This window comes from Bufo bufo, chromosome 5 (assembly GCF_905171765.1).
Source record: "Bufo bufo chromosome 5, aBufBuf1.1, whole genome shotgun sequence".
Lineage (NCBI taxonomy): Eukaryota > Metazoa > Chordata > Amphibia > Anura > Bufonidae > Bufo > Bufo bufo.
In genome coordinates this window covers 144865918-144884227 of record NC_053393.1, presented here as the reverse complement: position 1 = coordinate 144884227, position 18310 = coordinate 144865918, and the positions used below count along the sequence as shown (strand labels likewise).

At 42.9% G+C, this 18310-nt stretch overlaps 1 protein-coding gene across 1 annotated transcript in view; it reads right to left on the bottom strand.

Annotated features, from left to right (window-relative positions):
* Positions 1-15937: 15937 nt before the first annotated feature.
* The window catches only part of GAREM1 (GRB2 associated regulator of MAPK1 subtype 1), a 175376-nt gene continuing 173003 nt past the window's right edge, over positions 15938-18310 (bottom strand). The window contains exon 6 of the mRNA XM_040433500.1: positions 15938-18048. Within this exon, the coding sequence (XP_040289434.1) occupies positions 17139-18048 (910 nt within the window). The 3' untranslated portion in view covers positions 15938-17138. The remainder of the gene's footprint in view (positions 18049-18310) is intronic.

Below are 18310 nucleotides of genomic sequence, written 5' to 3'. Positions count from 1 at the left end.
CTTGTACTTTGTACTCTGGTAGTCCAGTCCAACCCTGTTCAAGGTAGCTGTACTCTAAGTAAAAAGGAAAACTGGCTCTCTAGTGCCACCTATTGGGTTTTTCCCTGGAGGAAAGCTGGTTAGCATACCTTTTTTCCCATAAAGCATTACCCGGCCTATAAGACTCCCTATGCCAACTTTGTGGTCTCCATAAGGAGAAACGTTATTCTCAGGACAGATATTTAACCCCGTCCTGCACAACTCTGTCCGGTTGCATTGCTATGAATCGGGTCTTAACAATCAGCACCATAATAATGTGGTGCTGTGATGGCATGGGCTCAGGTGCTGTGCTATCTCTTGTGGGTGCTTGAGATAACTTTGATACTAAAAGTTTAACTTCTTCAGATGCTGCTGTCAATAGTAACCAAAGCATCTAAGCAGTTACAAAGAGAGAACACGGTTGTGGAGTGCTGAGTACATGTCATGGCAGCTGGTGGCCCTCTATGTTATGGCATGATGTAATATATGTAATACAGAAGTATAAGGACATATTCACATCAGCACTAGTATTTCCATTGTTGTCCTACAGTCAACAGAACATGACCTTATTATATCCCACATAGACTACTGCAACATATATATTTTTCTCTGACCACCCCGCCAACATTTCCACACACCTCCAAACATTAATTCCACTATGAGTTTAGTCTAACTGTCCCTTCATTCCTCTGCTACCTCCCTGTGCTAGTCCCTTCATTGGCTACCTATCGCCCAGCAAATTAATTTCAAATTACTGCCAATGACATACAAGGCAGTCTACACACTCCATACATATTTGCCCTGAATCCACCATTCCTTGCAACACCTTCCTTGCTCATCACATCATTGTCTTCATGATTTCTCCTGTGTATCGCCCATACTCTTGAACCACCTCAACACATCAGATTCTCCCACCGTCCAATCTTTCAAAACCAACCTGAAAACTCACCTCTTTAGAAAAGCGTACCAACTGGAATAAATCTGTATTTACTATACCTTGATGGGATGGGGCGTGGCCTGACTATGGCGGAGTGAGAACACACCAGTGTGGGGCTCCCGCCACGAGGCGAAGAGATCACAAGCCAACCCGACTTTAAGACCTCCAGGACGGCACATAAGGTGAGGACGAGGAAGGGGTCCCTGGCTGGCACATCTTCAGTAGGGAATCCGGGCTAACAAGGCGGACTACACCACTATTTCACGGTCGCAGCAGCAAGAGAAGACTCAGCCGCAAGCTACAACCCAGAAGCAGCTCCATTCCACCCAGCCCAGCAGCGCAATGCTAGCCTGCCACCCGACTATAACAAGGGACATCAGCGCAGAGTCTCCCCTACCCCATCCGCTGGTCCCGCTCCCTTCCTTGCCACAGCGTTCTCCCACGAGGCCAACGCCATTTTTGAGCGACAGCGAAGTATCGCAATCGCACGCAGGTATTGAGCAGATCGCAGTTTGAGGGGGAAAGGCAAAAGGGGGACCCTCAGAGGACTCATGGGATTGGAAGGAACACATAAAGTTACTTCCTGCAAGACAAGAGATGGAGAAATTTGTAGAGAGACTGGAAAACTCTTATAAGCAGGAATTAACTGCGGTAAAAGCCAATATACAAGCTATAGAGGAGAAGGTGGAAGAGGTAGCCTCCATGCACGATCACACAGCCGCTAAAGTAGCAGAACTGATGGCCCAAGGGGAATCTAGAGACAGTCATATATGTCAACTATATCGCCTACACGATGATATTGAAAATTGGAATAGAAGAAATAATATAAGAATAAGGGAGCTTCCAGAATCCACCAAAGCAGAGGACCTAATCCCCACGCTGCAAGGCTTATTTAGCACCATCCTAGAGAAACCGGTTTCGGATCGCCTAGAGATAGACAAAGCTCACAGAACACTGGCCCCATTAATCCAGACCCCACTAAACCGAGAGACGTCATCTGCCGTCTTCATTACTATACAGTGAAAGAAGAAATCATGAAGAAGGCTCGCAACTTTTCTACCATTGACTTTGATGGTTCAAGAGTGACTGTAGCTCAGAGAAGAGCACTTAAACCCTTGCTAGACCTCCTTAGAGCGAATGATATACCTTACTCATGGGGGTTCCTGTTTCAACTAATAGTACGCAAAAACGGCCACCGCATCGAGCTACTAGACCCAGAGTATCTGCAATCCTTCCTCACAGCCTTGGATCTACCTACCGTAATGGCAGAGTATACCTCCACTTCCCTCACGCTCGCTGCTTCGAAGACCTTGGAGCGATCTCCAAAGATGCAGCAATAGGACTCTGCCTACCTGAGCCTCCTGGGAGTTGTTGTGATACACAGATGATCAAGCAGGTTCTTTGAACTTTCGCAAATGAGAGTTACAGGACTCAGCAAACCACAGTTCGATTACAGCTGAGAAAGGCCTTCTCGGCCTAAATACTATGCTAGCTAAAGTCATATGTTTTTTGTTAGACAGGGTTGATGAAAGGTTTATGGAGTAGTTATATTACAAACCGTCTTTTCGGCCTCGGGGCGTTCCCTTTACTCCGTTACTGGAAGACCGTCTCCCATTTAGAAACCAGACAGAAGGGATTTTTTAAGTAGTTAATTTTCTTTTGTGCTTGTATCTTCCCCTTTTCCTTTCCTTCTTTTCCTCTTCGTGTCTTTTCTCTTCACACTTCCACAAACAAACCTAGCTGTACAGGGATCTTCTGGCAAGGATCAGTATATTCAGTATATACACAGGCTTACTTATAGCCTCAGATCTCTTTGAGATCCCTCTCTCTTTCTCTACTCCCCCCCCCTCCTTTTTTTTTTTTTGGTAAGTGCTGACTCTCATAAGTGATAAGGGAACTCAGGAGATACTTATATATTCCATACCATCTACTGCTTTCCTTGTCTCACTCTCTGTTTCTAGTACAGAACATATCACTGTCTCACATTTGACTAATACCTGAGTCAATGGCTCCACCTAGTGTCAAACTAGCTTTACTAAATGTTAGGGGATTCAACATCCCGAAAAAGCGATCTAAGGTCCTATATGGCATTCATAGAGAGGGTGCAAATTCTCCTACTGCAGGAGACACACTTTAAACAGGGTCCCATACCAGGTATACACTCTAAATCAGGCATCCTCAAACTGCGGCCCTCCAGCTGTTGTAAAACTACAACTCCCACAATGCCCTGCTGTAGTCTGATATTTGTAGGCTGTTCGGGCATGCTGGGAGTTGTAGTTTTGAAACAGCTGGAGGGCCGCAGTTTGAGGATGCCTGCTCTAAATACTACACCCATTGGGTTCACAGCACTAACTCTGAATCTAAATCGAAAGGTGTCTCCATTTCATTGCATAAATCTCTACCTTATACCTTTTTAAAATCTCGGTCGGACCCATGTGGCAGGTTCCTGTTCCTGAAGATAAGAATCCATGACAGAAAGTACACCATTGGGAGCATCTATTTACCGAACTTAAGACAAAGCAAGGCGCTCACAGGTATTCTAGACGCTTTCGCAGAGGGGACCGTGATACTGGGGGGCGACTTCAATATGACTTTGGAACCCATGTTGGACTCTTCCACAAGCAGAACATCAGTTCCCAAATCAGCTCTTATCCGAAAAAAGCAAGCATTACACGCTAGGCAATTGGTAGATGTCGGCCGTATCTTACACCCTAAGAATAGGGATTATACTTACTTCTCTCCGGCTCATCAGTCTTACAGCAGGCTGGACATGTTCCTAATATCCCATCACGCATTGACTCTTCACCCGAACACATGCGTAGGGACTTCCATTTGGTCTGATCACTCCCCAATATTCTTGTCTCTAGATTTACCGGGACTAGTAGCCAAGGAATGGACTTGGCGATTAAATGAGGCGTTATTACATGACAGCGTATGTAGGGCTGATATAGAATCCACCATAAAAGGGTTCATAGCAGACCATTCATTGGACAATATGGCTCTCCCTATGCAGTGGGAAGCATTAAAATGTGTGCTACGCGGGGTACATAAAAAATGACTCTAGACTTAAGAGAGAACGGGCCGCCACAGTACAACAGTTATTGACAAAGGTGGCTGCTCTGGAGTCTTCACACAAACAGTCACGTGACCCAAGGATCCTCTCCGAGCTTACCACGACAAGAGATCAACTACAAAAAATCCTCACAGAATCTTCCTTTAGAAACGTTGAACGGTTCCGCAGTTACATATTTGAGAATTCTAATAAACCCGGAAATGCTTTAGCGAGATTTATACACACCCGCCAACAGGCGAGCTACATCCCCACTATAAAAAATGCGAGAGGCACACCAGTTCATCATCCAGACCAAATAGCAGAAGCTTTTAAATCCTATTATGAGGCACTTTATAACATTAAGGGGCTACTAGCTGACATGCAGACAAAAGTCGGATAAAAGCATACGTAGAAGAAACGGCAATTTCCGTAGATGCGAGGGTTGAGATGGAGGACGAATTCTCTGAAACTGAGATTATGGATGTACTGACCTCTCTGAAAGGAGGGAAGAGTCCAGGCCCAGATGGCTTTACTGCACCCTTTTTTTAAAAGTTTAAAGATCTGCTGGTAACTTTCCTCCTGAAGGTATTCAACAGCATATCACCCTCCTGCCCTTTTCCCAAGCAGGCTCAAGAGGCACATATAGTTGTGATCCCGAAACACAATAAAGATGTGAATCTTTGTAACAATTACCGGCCCATTTCATTAATTAATTGTGATAGCAAAATGTATTCTAAACTACTAGCAAACCGCCTCAAAAAAAGTGATCCCCGGGGTTATCCACAGAGATCAGGTGGGTTTTATCTCAGTCAGGGAAGCTAGGGACAATAGTATCCGAACTATCAATCTTATCTGCACGGCGCGGGGCCAGCAGAGTCCCCTGTGTCTTCTGTCAGTTGATGCAGAAAAAGCATTTGCTAGAGTACACTGGAGATTCATGGTGGCTACATTGAGACAGGTAGGACTAGGCCCCACCTTTATAGACAGAATATGCGCTCTTTATACTAATCCCACCGCCAGAGTTAGGACTAACAGCATACTTGCTCCTTCCTTTGATATTAGAAATGGAACTCGTCAGGGATGCCTGCTTTCACATTTGTTGTACGTATTAGTCATGGAACACCTGGCTATTGCATTGACCAGAAATAGGGACATTTCTGGAATAAAAATAGGAGCTCAGCAGCATAAATTGGCGCTTTATGCGGATGATCTTCTCATGTACGTCTCACACCCCCACATTACCCTCCTATCCATTCTTAAAGAGGATCTTTCATTACAATAAAAAATCTAAACTAAGCATACAGACATGGAGAGCGGCACCCAGGGATCTCCCTGCAGTTACTATTATCCCTGGGCGCCGCTCCGTTCTCCCGGTATAGGCTGCGGTATATTCCGATTTTTGGCTCAACTGGGAGGAGCCTGCCGGCGTCTCCTTCTCTCAGGCTGTAGCGCTGGCCAATCGCAGCGCTCAGCTCATAGCCTGAGAGGTTTTTTTTGGGAGAAGGAGACGCCGGCAGGCTCCTACCGTTTGAGCCAAAAATCTGAAGATACCGAAGCCTACACCGGGAGAACGGAGCGGCGCTCTCCATGTCTGTATGCTTAGTTTAGATTTTGTATTGTAATGAAAGGTCCTCTTTAAAGAGTTTCAGACATCTCAGTAATTTTAAGATTAATCTTAATAAAAGTGAGATGCTAAACATCTCACTCCCAGCAACTGATGCACAACATGTACAGGACAACTTCCCCTTTAAATGGCAGAACACGAGCATAACTTACCTAGGGCTGCAGATCCTGACCCACTTACACCTCCCGTACCCACTTAATTACTTATCCTTACAAAAAAAGGACCTTAGAGGACTTACAGAACTACTCACTAAAATTTCTTTCATGGTTTGGGAGGATGAGTGTGGTTAAAATGGATATTTTACCGAGATTTTTATACCTTTTTCAAGCAATACCCATTTGCTTGAAAGATTTTTTATGACCATTCACAGAGCTTTGGTATGCTTCGTGTGGGGTAACAGTAAACCAAGGATAAACACTAAGACATTAAATAAACCCAGAAGTAGAGGGGGAGTGGGACTACCAGACTTAAAATTGTACCACACATCGGCACTATGGGTCCAGTTGGAGCAAGAACTCCCCCCACTGGATTTACTGGTGGCCCCATGGGTGTCACAAGACATCAGAGCTCCAATGGAGAAATGGCCCTTCTTAGTGCATCTCACTCTTAACCAATGGGACAGATGGGTCACACGATTCCAGATATCGCAGACACCGGGCCCCATGACCCCTCTTGTGGGCAACCCTGCATTCGCACCTGGGTATCGGGTAGATAAGTTCTTGACTTGGCATAGCAAAGAGTATCCTAGAGTCTGAGAAGTAATGAAGAATACACGGGTGACACCATATGACTCTCTTGTCCTGGAAGAAAGGTGACAGGGCTCAATGTGTTTCACATATGCTCAGCTGAGATCATACTTAGGTAGCCTGTTTGAGGGGAAGAAATGCCCTGACATGACGGAGTTTGACACCCTCTTTTTAAAACCTGACACACATTACAGATTGTTATCACAACTGTATAGAATCTTATTAGATCAATGCAATGCAGATATGGCTCCCTATTTTCTGAAATGGGAAATAGAACTACAACTTACCTTCTCACCGGAGGATGTCCTGAAGATGTGTACTTTCTCTCATGGATTATCTATTGTGGCACATGCAAAAGAAAAGAACTTCAAAATCCTATCCAGATGGTATTACTGCCCGTCGACCCTCCATAGAATGTTTACTAATGTTTCTAATATGTGTTGGAGATGTGGAGAAGAGGAGGGCACTATGCTACACATCTGGTGGTCCTGCAAGCCCATAAAAACATTTTTGGATCAGGTGATTCAGGTATATGGCAAATTCTCAGGGAAAACAATAGTCAACTCACCCAAAGTGACCCTTTTGTCACTAACAACAGGAACTTTGGCCCAGATGAAGAAAAGCGCATTGAGGTTCTCCCTTATGGCAGCACGGTTGGTAATACTGAGGCACTAGAAGTCGAGTGATGCACCCTCTCTCAGTGAATGGGCAGCGGAAATTAGGCATTTACTTAGGATGGAGGAATTGATTACACACTCCCATAATTAGAGGGACAGGTTTTACGCTAGGTGGAATGCAATACCCTTTCTGAGTTCATTTATTCTGCAGAACTCTCTGACCTTCTTAGAGAACTGTCCAGAGGATAAGTCTGGATAAGAGAGTAGCAACAATAGGTTTGATACTTACCAAGTTCCCTACTTTCTGTTTCTTTTTTACTACTTGATACCATTCTCCCCCCCCCCCCTTCCCTTTCAAAATATTTTTGGTGTATATACCGAACAATTTTGATTGGTATAAGTAGAACTAACTGGCGCAACAGAAACAGTTGGCGCAATAGTACAGATTCCAATGTACCCATAAAATATGTTTGAAAATGTTGGTGTAATACGAGAACTGAACATGTATGAATATTAGCCAACGAAACAGCTGTATAGGATAACATTTTTGTTCAATAAAATAAGAGTAAACACACTATACCTTGATGGTACACCCACTCTCCTTTTGCACCAGCTTGATTTTTACTGTTGATTCATGTATTTATAGCCCACTGTGCTTTATATGTACAGTGCAGGAGCCGATGCAGAGGATGGTAGTGGCCCTGATGAGGTGTTGGTCACTGTATACTCCCTCAGGCCTTTGCTCCCTGGGGATTAGTGCAGTGGAAAAGTACTTTGAAGAATCAAGCCAGAAGGAAATTTACAAATTTCTCTTTACTTAGTGCAAAATATAACTTGTGGCACATCCAGCAGCAGTAGGTACAAAGTGCAGGTTCGGTCACCAGGCAATGAGGTATGGCAGCTGGTTGGATTGCAATTGATTGCCACTAGCAGGCACTTGTGGATATAGGTGTCAACTGTAACACAACTTGATGTAAATATGGCCTAGCGGTGGTTTAGGTAATGAGTGTCTGAGCCGTAGACCCTCACCTGCAGCAGTGTCTGTAAAGCTGCAATTTCGCCGATCACTATGCTGCCTTGACACATTGATGCTTTCAGGAAGTTGTGATGTTAAGGCCTCATGCACACGACCATATGAATTTTGCGGTCCACAGAAAACGGATCCACAAAAAGTACGGCTGACGTCCGTGTGCATTCCGTATTTTGCGGAACGGAACAGCTGGCCCCTAATAGAACAGTACTATCCTTGTCTGTATTGCGGACAATAGATAGACATGTTCTATTTTTTTGCGGAACAGAAATACGGACACGGAAGGCACACAGAGTAACTTCCGTTTTTTTTGGGGACACATTGAAATGAATGGTTCCGTATACGGTCCACAAAAAAACGGAACGGACACGGAAAGAAAATACATTCGTGTGCATGAGCCCTAATTCTGAAGGTCTTTTTGTAGTTATGGTCTCACAGGAGAACTGGATCTGGTTCCCAGGTATAAGACCTCTGACATGTGCTTCCTTTCCTTTCTCTCTCTGAACTGGAACTCCCCCCTCCTGGAAGGAAGCAGGACCAGCCCACTCAAACCAAGAGGGGAGGAACAGGGTGGTTAGACCTGTTCCTGCCATGAACAGCCAATACATGAAAATAGATAGCAATAACATTACATTTGCAGAAACCCCTTTGCACAGGGTACATCTACAGGGGATTTTGGCCGCAACAGTTGTCGCGTGACCCAAGATTGCTGTGTAGCGGGGCGGCCATAGGAATGAATGGGGTCACAGTACAGCTCACATGTTTGCTGTGACCGTGACATTCAAAAATCCATCAAAGTTGAATTTTTTGTGATTCTCATGTCACAGCAAATGTGCGAGTCACGCTGAGACCCCATTTATTTCTATTGCAGCCCCACTACACTGCAGTCTTTGGTCGTGCAACAGCTGTTGTGGCCAGAATCGCTGTGTAGGTGTATCCTTAGTATTGGCAGCATGCCTGGTCAAGAGAGCTAAGTAAGCTCAAAAGCATACGACTTCAAAATGCTGTTAGCAAACAAAACATATTCATCTAATGTTGGTGTAACCACTTCTGTTTAGTGCTTTTCTGCAGCTTCAACCATGGAATAAAAGGTGCTTAGAGCCTCTTCATAACAATAACCAATACATTAATTACCAGTAAAGGGTAAAATGTGTATAGACAATCCAAACTTACAGCAGGTTGTTCTCCATTCATTTCCACCAAATGCATCTTTACAAATTTTTGAAAAACGGTTTCATTTGTGCTTCTGTATTGGTTACGTCGATGTAGTGAAACCCACTGAGGCTGCAGTTGCCATTGGGGCTTCCTCCGGCAGACTGCGAGACAGACTTAACTCTACGCCAGCCCCTTGGGAAAATGATAAATGGGCAGGAGCTTCCCTGCCTCTTTGGAAAAGTAACGCAAGCAGGGAAAAGTCACAGATTTGCAGCAAAAATGGGCCACACCAAAATCGGCCACTTTAATACACCACTATTTTGGCATATATCACTTAATAAATGTCCCCCAATGGGTCAGTGGAAAAATTATTCTGAGCTACTGTCAAGGACTGCCCATATTTCACTGATGGTCGCTAGAAGATGATGTATGTTGTTCTTCAGTTCTTATGTGCATGGAAACTGATGAGACCCTAGAATTTAAAGAGGACCTGTCACCACTCCTGACATGCCTGTTTTAATAGCTACATGCATTCCCCATGTAATAACAGTTCTGGAGCATCTATTCTTATGGCTCTATGTTGTGCCATTCCTTTATTATTCCTGCTAGAAGTTATGAATTAATTGCTATTAGCCTTCACAGTAAGGGTACAGAGGGAAGGTGTGGGGGGGGGAAGTCCTGCACAGACTGACTCTATCCAATCAGTGCTGACATTTTCAGACTGTGCAGTTACACCCCCCCCCCCCCCCAACGGGGTACCACCCCTCTGTACCCTTACTGCAGACTGCTAGCAATTCATAAAAATAATAAAGGAATGGCACAATATACAGACATGAGAATAGATGCTCCAGAATTGTTGTTACATGGGGAATGCATGACGCTATTAAAACAGGCGCGTCAGGAGCGGTGAAAGGTCCTCTTTAAAAGAATCACAGAAAACACTAAGGCCTCTTTCACACGGGCGTTGCGGGAAAATGTGCGGGTGCATTGCGGGAACACCCGCGATTTTTCCGCGCGAGTGCAAAACATTGTAATGCGTTTTGCACTCGCGTGAGAAAAATCATGCATGTTTGGTACCCAAACCCGAACCTCTTCACAGAAGTTCGGGCTTGGGATCGGTGTTCTGTAGATGTTATTATTTTCCCTTATAACATGGTTATAAGGGAAAATAATAGCATTCTGAATACAGAATGCTTAGTAGGTGATCAATTGAGGGTTAAAAAATAAATAAAAAAATTAACTCCTTCTCCTCTTGTTCGCGTAGTTCCCGGTCTCTTCTTTACTTCTTTAATGATGAGCTGTGGGCTAAAGGACCTTTGGTGACGTCAGATCACATGCTCCAATCACATGGTCCATCGTGGTGATGGACCATGTGATTGGAGCATGTGATCTGATGTCACCACAGGTCCTAGCCGATAGTTCATCTTTTAAGAAGTAAAGAAGAGACCGGGAACTACGCGAACAAGAGGAGAAGGTGAGTTTATTTTTTTTAACCCTCAATTGATCACCTACTAAGCATTCTGTATTCAGAATGCTATTATTTTCCCTTATAACCATGTTATAAGGGAAAATAATACAGTGAATAGACTGTCAACTAGAAACCATGCGTGAAAATCGCACCGCATCCGCACTTGCTTGCGATTTTCACGCAACCTCATCCACTTCTATGGGGCCTGCGTTGCGTGAAAAACTCAGAATATAGAGCATGCTGCGATTTTCACGCCACGCACAAGTGATGCGTGAAAATCACCGCTCATGTGAACAGCCCCATAGAAATGAATGGGTCGGTATTCAGTGCGGGTGCAATGCGTTCACCTCACGCATCGCATCCGCGCGGAATACTCGCCCGTGTGAAAGGGGCCTAAGGCACGGAAAGACCTTGGGCTAGTTTTATATGTCGTTTGCATTAGCTGGATTTGTCAAGTGACGGATACCATGTTAGTTATAATGGGGTTGTTCGTTTTACAAGATACGACTGTATGCTGCACTATTTTGTCCAGCATTTTTTACAGAATCCGCAACGGGGATTTGATGGAAGTCTTACCCTCAAATTTTACTTTAAAAGGGTTTTCTGGCATAGTAGCAGATAACCCCGATAGTTGTAACGCGCAGGCACTTAAAATAAAAACTCGCCTGTCTGTTGTCCCACCTTTCCTACCTGCTTTTGGTGTCTGTTGGACAGGAAGTGGCTTGGTTCGGTGGCCTCAGTGGTCATCTGCTAGAATGAGACATCACTAGCAGTTATGTGGGTTCAAGCACATTACCTCTGAGGCCACAGACTGATTGCAGCAGCGACAAGCCCAAGCCACTTCCGGAACAGCAGGAAAAAGCGGCCAGGACCGGGGCTAGTGGTGCAGTAGTGGCAGGACTACAGACAGGAAAGTTATTTTTTTTATTATTAATTAGCCAAGATTCCTGGGCTGGACAACTCTTTTAATGTTTATTTCTTCTTAATATGGGTTGATATTTTATGTTACTTAGGCCCCTTTCAGACCAGCTAGCCTCATGCATTGGACATGCAGCAGGTCCTGTCCTGTCCTCCCAGCACTGATGGGGTCACATAGCATTCTATAGATTTATGATGCTATGTAACTCTTACAGTTCTGGAATGTATTGGATAACACTGACAGCATTATGTCAGTGTTATCCAACACTGCAAGGGGAAACCGCATCATAACTCAATATAATGTTATGTGACTCCGTCAGTGCTGGGAGGTCAGGATGGGAGCTTCTGCATACTCACACTGCGAGTCCAATGCGTGAGGCTCGCTCGTCTGAAAGGGGCCTTATGATCTCAAGTTAAATGTTTTCAACTTACAATGGTTGTCCTGGAACAAATTAATATTGTAGGGACCATTTGTATAGTGTGACATAGATTATAGGCATTGAAAGAATGTAAACTACAGACATAACATTCCACTGCTACCAAATTGCTTTCTATTAGTCCTGAATTGCTGCAATTTTTTATGAATATTCTTGAGGGACAGAACTACAGTCTTTAAATGGGGGGGGTTTTCTGGGTTATAAATATTGATAAGCTATTCATTGGATATAGAGCAGGTCATCAACATCAGATGAGTGGGGTCCAATTTACCTGCAGCCGCCGTTCTAGTAGGTAAACTGTGCAGAGCTGGATCTCCACAGCTCCATACAATGTGTAGGAGCCATTTTTGGGCACTGCAGCTCAGCTTCTAATCCCTTGAATGGGACCCACTCAGGTTACTTGAAGCTCCTGGGGCCCCAATGAATAATCTGTAAAAGTGCCTCAACTATATAGACTCAGTTGTAGTATTGGTCTCTTTATATGGGGGAAGAGGAACATTTTGGGCCAGCACCCAGGATCTATGATGCTGTTCGTTCTAGAACACTATACCAGAAGTCAGGCCTGTAATTCCGGCCATAATACATCTGAAACGGCCTCATTCAGGTGGCCATAATGTTGGCGCATTTTTCTGTCCATATTGCAGTCATGACATGCACACTATACTGGCCTGACCGTGGATCTAAAGTTCAGATCATTACACCCACGGTTGGGCTGGGATTTGCAGCTGTTACACAGATGCGCTAACAGTACAGCTCTCTGAATGAGGTCTAACTTTGATTTTTGTTTCTCCCTTACACTAGTCTTTTACCTTGGGGAAATACTGGCCACAGAAGCTGCAGATGTCCTTCAATTACCTCTTATATGTAAGGATACAAGCTAGTTAATAGGGAGTTTGCACATGAACTGCCCTTTCTTCAGAGGAAAGTAGTCCTGGCCAGAGTCAACATGTACTATTTCCAGTCACATAAAATAGGAATCATCACCGTGTTTATTCCATGAACAGGGAAAGGATTGTTCATAATATGCAATTCAGCCGGCCTTGAAATGCCTCCGTGTGAAGGATAAAACAGCTGGGTACGTCTGACATCGCTCATCTCTAATGTGTTGTCATGCTAACTATTCCCAAGGCTTTGTGCTTTTTAGTAAAAAAAATAAAAATACATTTTTAAGTGGTTGACCAAGACTTTTATTTTATTTTTTTAATTTATCAGGGAGCAATGGCGTATGTAAAATGAAAAAAGAAACAATTACTGGCCTCAGAGGTCAGGAGAACCAAGAGAGGAACGTGACCACTACAGGCCCAGTGGGTATCAGAAGAGTAGGACATTTTATTTCATTATACGCCATAAACCGAGACATGGCATCATTTTTATACTGGAGCACATAAAATTACTGGAAGGTCCATAATAAGATTGTACATGAGGCTTTGGTTATTGGATTACTTTGTGTGTCTGATACGGTCCACACAGTAAAGAAGGCCTGTCAAATCCTCACAGGTGTACAAGTGGCTGCATGACTTTTGCTGACTCCTGTGCAGTTTTTTTTTTTTTTGTCCTCATCCATTCGGGCTGTTATTAGCGCTGTTAGTTTTGGCAGCCAATAACAGTGAATTGTGAGGAGGTCTCAGTGTCAATGGCACATTATTTCACAAAACTAACAGCAGCAATAGCGACTGAACTGGAGAGGCTGGAAGAGAAACTGTGAACTCTCAGTAGGGGGCGATATGATCTTCTGGGTTATAGATAAATACTATCTACGTAACTCCAATGTTGTCAGAACTCTCTCTCTCATTTTATATATATATATATATATATATATATATATATACACATATACACACACAGTACAGACCAAAAGTTTGGACACACCTTCTCATTCAAAGAGTTTTCTTTATTTTCATGACTATGAGAATTGTAGATTCACACTGAAGGCATCAAAACTATGAATTAACACATGTGGAATTATATACATAACAAACAAGTGTGAAACAACTGAAAATATGTCATATTCTAGGTTCTTCAAAGTAGCCACCTTTTGCTTAGATTACTGCTTTGCACACTCTTGGCATTCTCTTGATGAGCTTCTAGAGGTAGTCCCCTGAAATGATTTTCACTTCACAGGTGTGCCCTGTCAGGTTTAATAAGTGGGATTTCTTGCCTTATAAATGGGGTTGGGACCATCAGTTGCGTTGAGGAGAAGTCAGGTGGATACACAGCTGATAGTCCTACTGAATAGACTGTTAGAATTTGTATTATGGCAAGAAAAAAGCAGCTAAGTAAAGTAAAACGAGTGGCCATCATTACTTTAAGAAATGAAGGTCAGTCAGTCAGCCGGAAAATTGGGAAAACTTTGAAAGTAAGGGCTATTTGACCATGAAGGAGAGTGATGGGGTGCTGCGCCAGATGACCTGGCCTCCACAGTCACCGGACCTGAACCCAATCGACATGGTTTGGGGTGAGCTGGACCGCAGAGTGAAGGCAAAAGGGCCAACAAGTGCTAAGCATCTCTGGGAACTCCTTTAAGACTGTTGGAAGACCATTTCAGGGGACTACCTCTTGAAGCTCATCAAGAGAATGCCAAGAGTGTGCAAAGCAGTAATCAAAGCAAAAGGTGGCTACTTTGAAGAACCTAGAATATGACATATTTTCAGTTGTTTCACACTTGTTTGTTATGTATATAATTCCACATGTGTAAATTCATAGTTTTGATGCCTTAATAGTCATGAAAATAAAGAAAACTCTTTGAATGAGAAGGTGTGTCCAAACTTTTGGTCTGTACTGTATATATACACATATATGTATTATTATTTTTTTTTACAGACACATGAATTGTGAACACTCATTGATATATACACAACCTAGAGTAACCCCGCTACAACCATACCCTCACTTAATGTATCCTTTCCCCATCCCTTGAGGATTGTAAGTCCTCTTTCCTTCTCTACCAGTTTGTAACTTGTCTTGTTCATGCTTACTGCAACTGTTTTATGGATGTACACTGCTTTTCATATGTACAGCACTATGAAATGAATGGCACTTTAATGATAATAATATATAAATATTGTGAATTCTCAAAAAAATTGAAATTCTTTATTATACATCTTTTGTTTAGGATTGAGATTAGGGATGTTATGAAATTTGTTTGTGCTTCGTTTGGTGGTAAAAACAGAATTGCGTTAAGGATTCCGTTACCACGGACCATAACGCAATTCCATGACAGAATGCCTTTAGAGGCATTCCGTTATTCATTTCGTCATAATAGAAATCTATGGGCTGCAAAACGGACTCCCCTGCATAACGGAAACGGGATGGATCCGTTATGCAGGCCCTAGACTTCTATTATGACGGAATGAATAACGGAATGTCTCTAAAGGAATTCTATTCCGGTATGCATTCCTTCATGGAATTGCGTTATGGTCCTTTGGTAACGGAATCAATAATGCAATTCTGCTTTAACCACCAAACGAATTTCAAAATATGAAATTCGCTCATCTCTAATTGAGATGATTAATGAACACGCTGGGTCTTCTAGAGCGAGATAGGATTTCAGTAGCTTCTCTCTATTCTGTAAGGGTACCAGCACACGTTGCGGATTACATCCAGGTTTCTCGCATGGATTTTCATGCAGAAAAAAAACTGTGTAATACAGTACTGGCAAAGTGAAGGAGATCTGGCAAATTTTATGTACACTTTGCGTATATTTTTACGGTGGAAATGAACCTTTCATTGCTTTGCACTGGAATTGCAGATTGGAGAAAAAAAACACATCAATTTGATCTTGGTGCAGATTTGGCGTGGAAACACAGAGAAACCCACACGAAAATTCATGCAGAAATTCTGTTTGAAACCTACAGCCATGTGTAGGTGGCCTAATAGGCTATACAAAAATGCATCGAAAAGCACCTTTCCAAAAAAATAAAGTCTCACACAGAGAGTGAAAATAACTTTATATATTATACATATTGAGATACACAAAACATACATGAATGTCCATAGCTTTACCACAATAAGAGTTTTCTACATCTCAAGAAGTGGTTTTGTTCTGGGACTTTCATTTTATTAAAAAAAATAGGATTTAAAAGAAGCTTCATCATAAAAACTGTACTTGACCGTTTGAGGCTCATCCTTCGGAAGCTGGAATAAAACAGTTTCTTAAGAACGGGGCCATCCTTAAGCTGGGCCACTCAGGCAACACAAGTGCAAAACGTCAGATTGCGAATGACTTCACAGATGAATGTAGGAATGGGGAGGATGTAGGTCTATGGATATTGGTCAGTAAGAACCCACGTCCATATCAGACCTTGAGGCAAGTTATTTGCATAAACACTAACACCAGGTAACAAGGTTATCTTCATCTTGACTGAATTCACTGGAACATATAAAACATTGGTAATAAAGGCAACAATAAGATTCTCCATATTACTTCAGCACATAATACAGCAGATGTTGCACTCGGATCGGTTACATCTGTATCCGGTGTGGAGTTACAATGCCAAATTCCATACGTTTTATTGATCATGCACTTGTCTCCAGACAGGAAATAGATCATCACATTGCACATCATGTACATGAAAGCTGGAACCTGTGACCTTTAGTGCAATGTCCAAGGTTTTTGGGACGTTCTTTAGTAAAACCCATACACATGAAATAGTGTTTTTTGTTTTTTTTTGCATGTGCAGGGAATTGCATACAGAAGTGTTCCTTCATATTACTTTGGAAGGGGGGGGGGGGGCAAAGGGCTGTCAATGGTTTTAATTAATTCTTGTCTAAAATGAGATAACATAACTATATTGTAAGCTTTGGCTAGTAAGTAATATATTATATTTTTTAACATGAAGCCTATAATGTAAAATTCCCTTTAATGTTTCGAACCAATTTGTAGCAGCCGCTCAGTGGTCAGTGATGCACAAGGCACCCTGTGAGTGTTCTCATAAAGGTTTGCATTAATGTACAGTACTAAGTGATACAACTACAGCTCGTACCTTTCACTGCATAGTAAGAATTTCTTCTTTTGTAGGACTATATACAGCCACGATTATTCTCTTAGTGCAAAATAATTTCAGATTGTACAAAGATCAGCACATGTGCCGAGGGCGCTCATACGTTTGTTCAGTACCTTTTGTAACACCTTGAGTCTTACATCTTAGGCCTCCAACCATTTATAAATTGCATTAATTTTTTAACCTGGAGTTTGCTTAACTTAAAATCCTCAGAAAGTATCTCATCTGTAAGCTGGACAAGTAAATTACCATCGATCTTTTCCGAGACAAAGAAGGAGACAACATCTTCTGATAGCCCAATAAATCGAAGGGATTTTGATACCTCTTCAATGGACAATCCTGAGAGGTCAGATGGAGGCTGCCAAGGAGAGCCATCTCCACATGACCTTGGTGCTAGTTGCATGTGTAGTGGAGAAGAGAATGGGTATGAAATGGAGAAAATGTCCTGCATGCCCTTTTTACCGTAATAATGCTCTTCTGTAATATCAGGAGAGCAAGTCTGAGAACCTTCTTCTGCTCCATCAATTTTCATAGAAATACAGAGGGGTTCGAGGACAGGGTTTACCTCACTTGTCTTCGGTGCCCGCGGGGGTAACGCAGGACACGACATACTTTGTCTTGTGCTGTTGTCAGGGATAATTTTGTCCGATGAGGTGTCCAATGAGTAGCTGGCTGACTTTGGACAGCCTGCAGCTACGTCAGGAAATTCGCTTGGTTTGCCCTGTGTGCACCCAGTTAAAGGGTCAATCCCACTAAAGTCAAACGGAGCTGGAAAATTTTTCTTTGGTGTGGCTGGTGTCTTTTGTCGAGGATAGCTGTAATAACTGCGGCACTGGTCCGCAAGTAGGTCATTTGTGTTCATACCTTCAGCCCCACCACAGTAACGGTTAGGCCAGGATAGTCGAGAAGGAAGGATTTCAGAAGCTGTTAACCCACAAGGCAACTTGCTCTCGAGATCATTTGACTCATTCTTGATCCAGTTACAGGGGTAACATGAAACCTGGGCATTGTCTGAAGAGCTTGCAACTTCATTTTCTGCAACACCACTGGAAAAATATATAGAAAGAAACCAATGTTATATACTTTAACCACTTAGCATAACTTAACAACACGTCATACTTGGGACAGCACAGTGGATGAGAGTTTAGAACTGTGTTTGAATCCAACCATGGACAACATATGTATGGTGTGCATACAATTTCTGTATTTACATGGGTTTTTTCCAGGTTCTCTGGTTTCCTCCCACAACTTTCCTATGAAAATTGACCCTAATGTGTGTGTCTGAGACCGGGAATTTAGAGTGTGAGA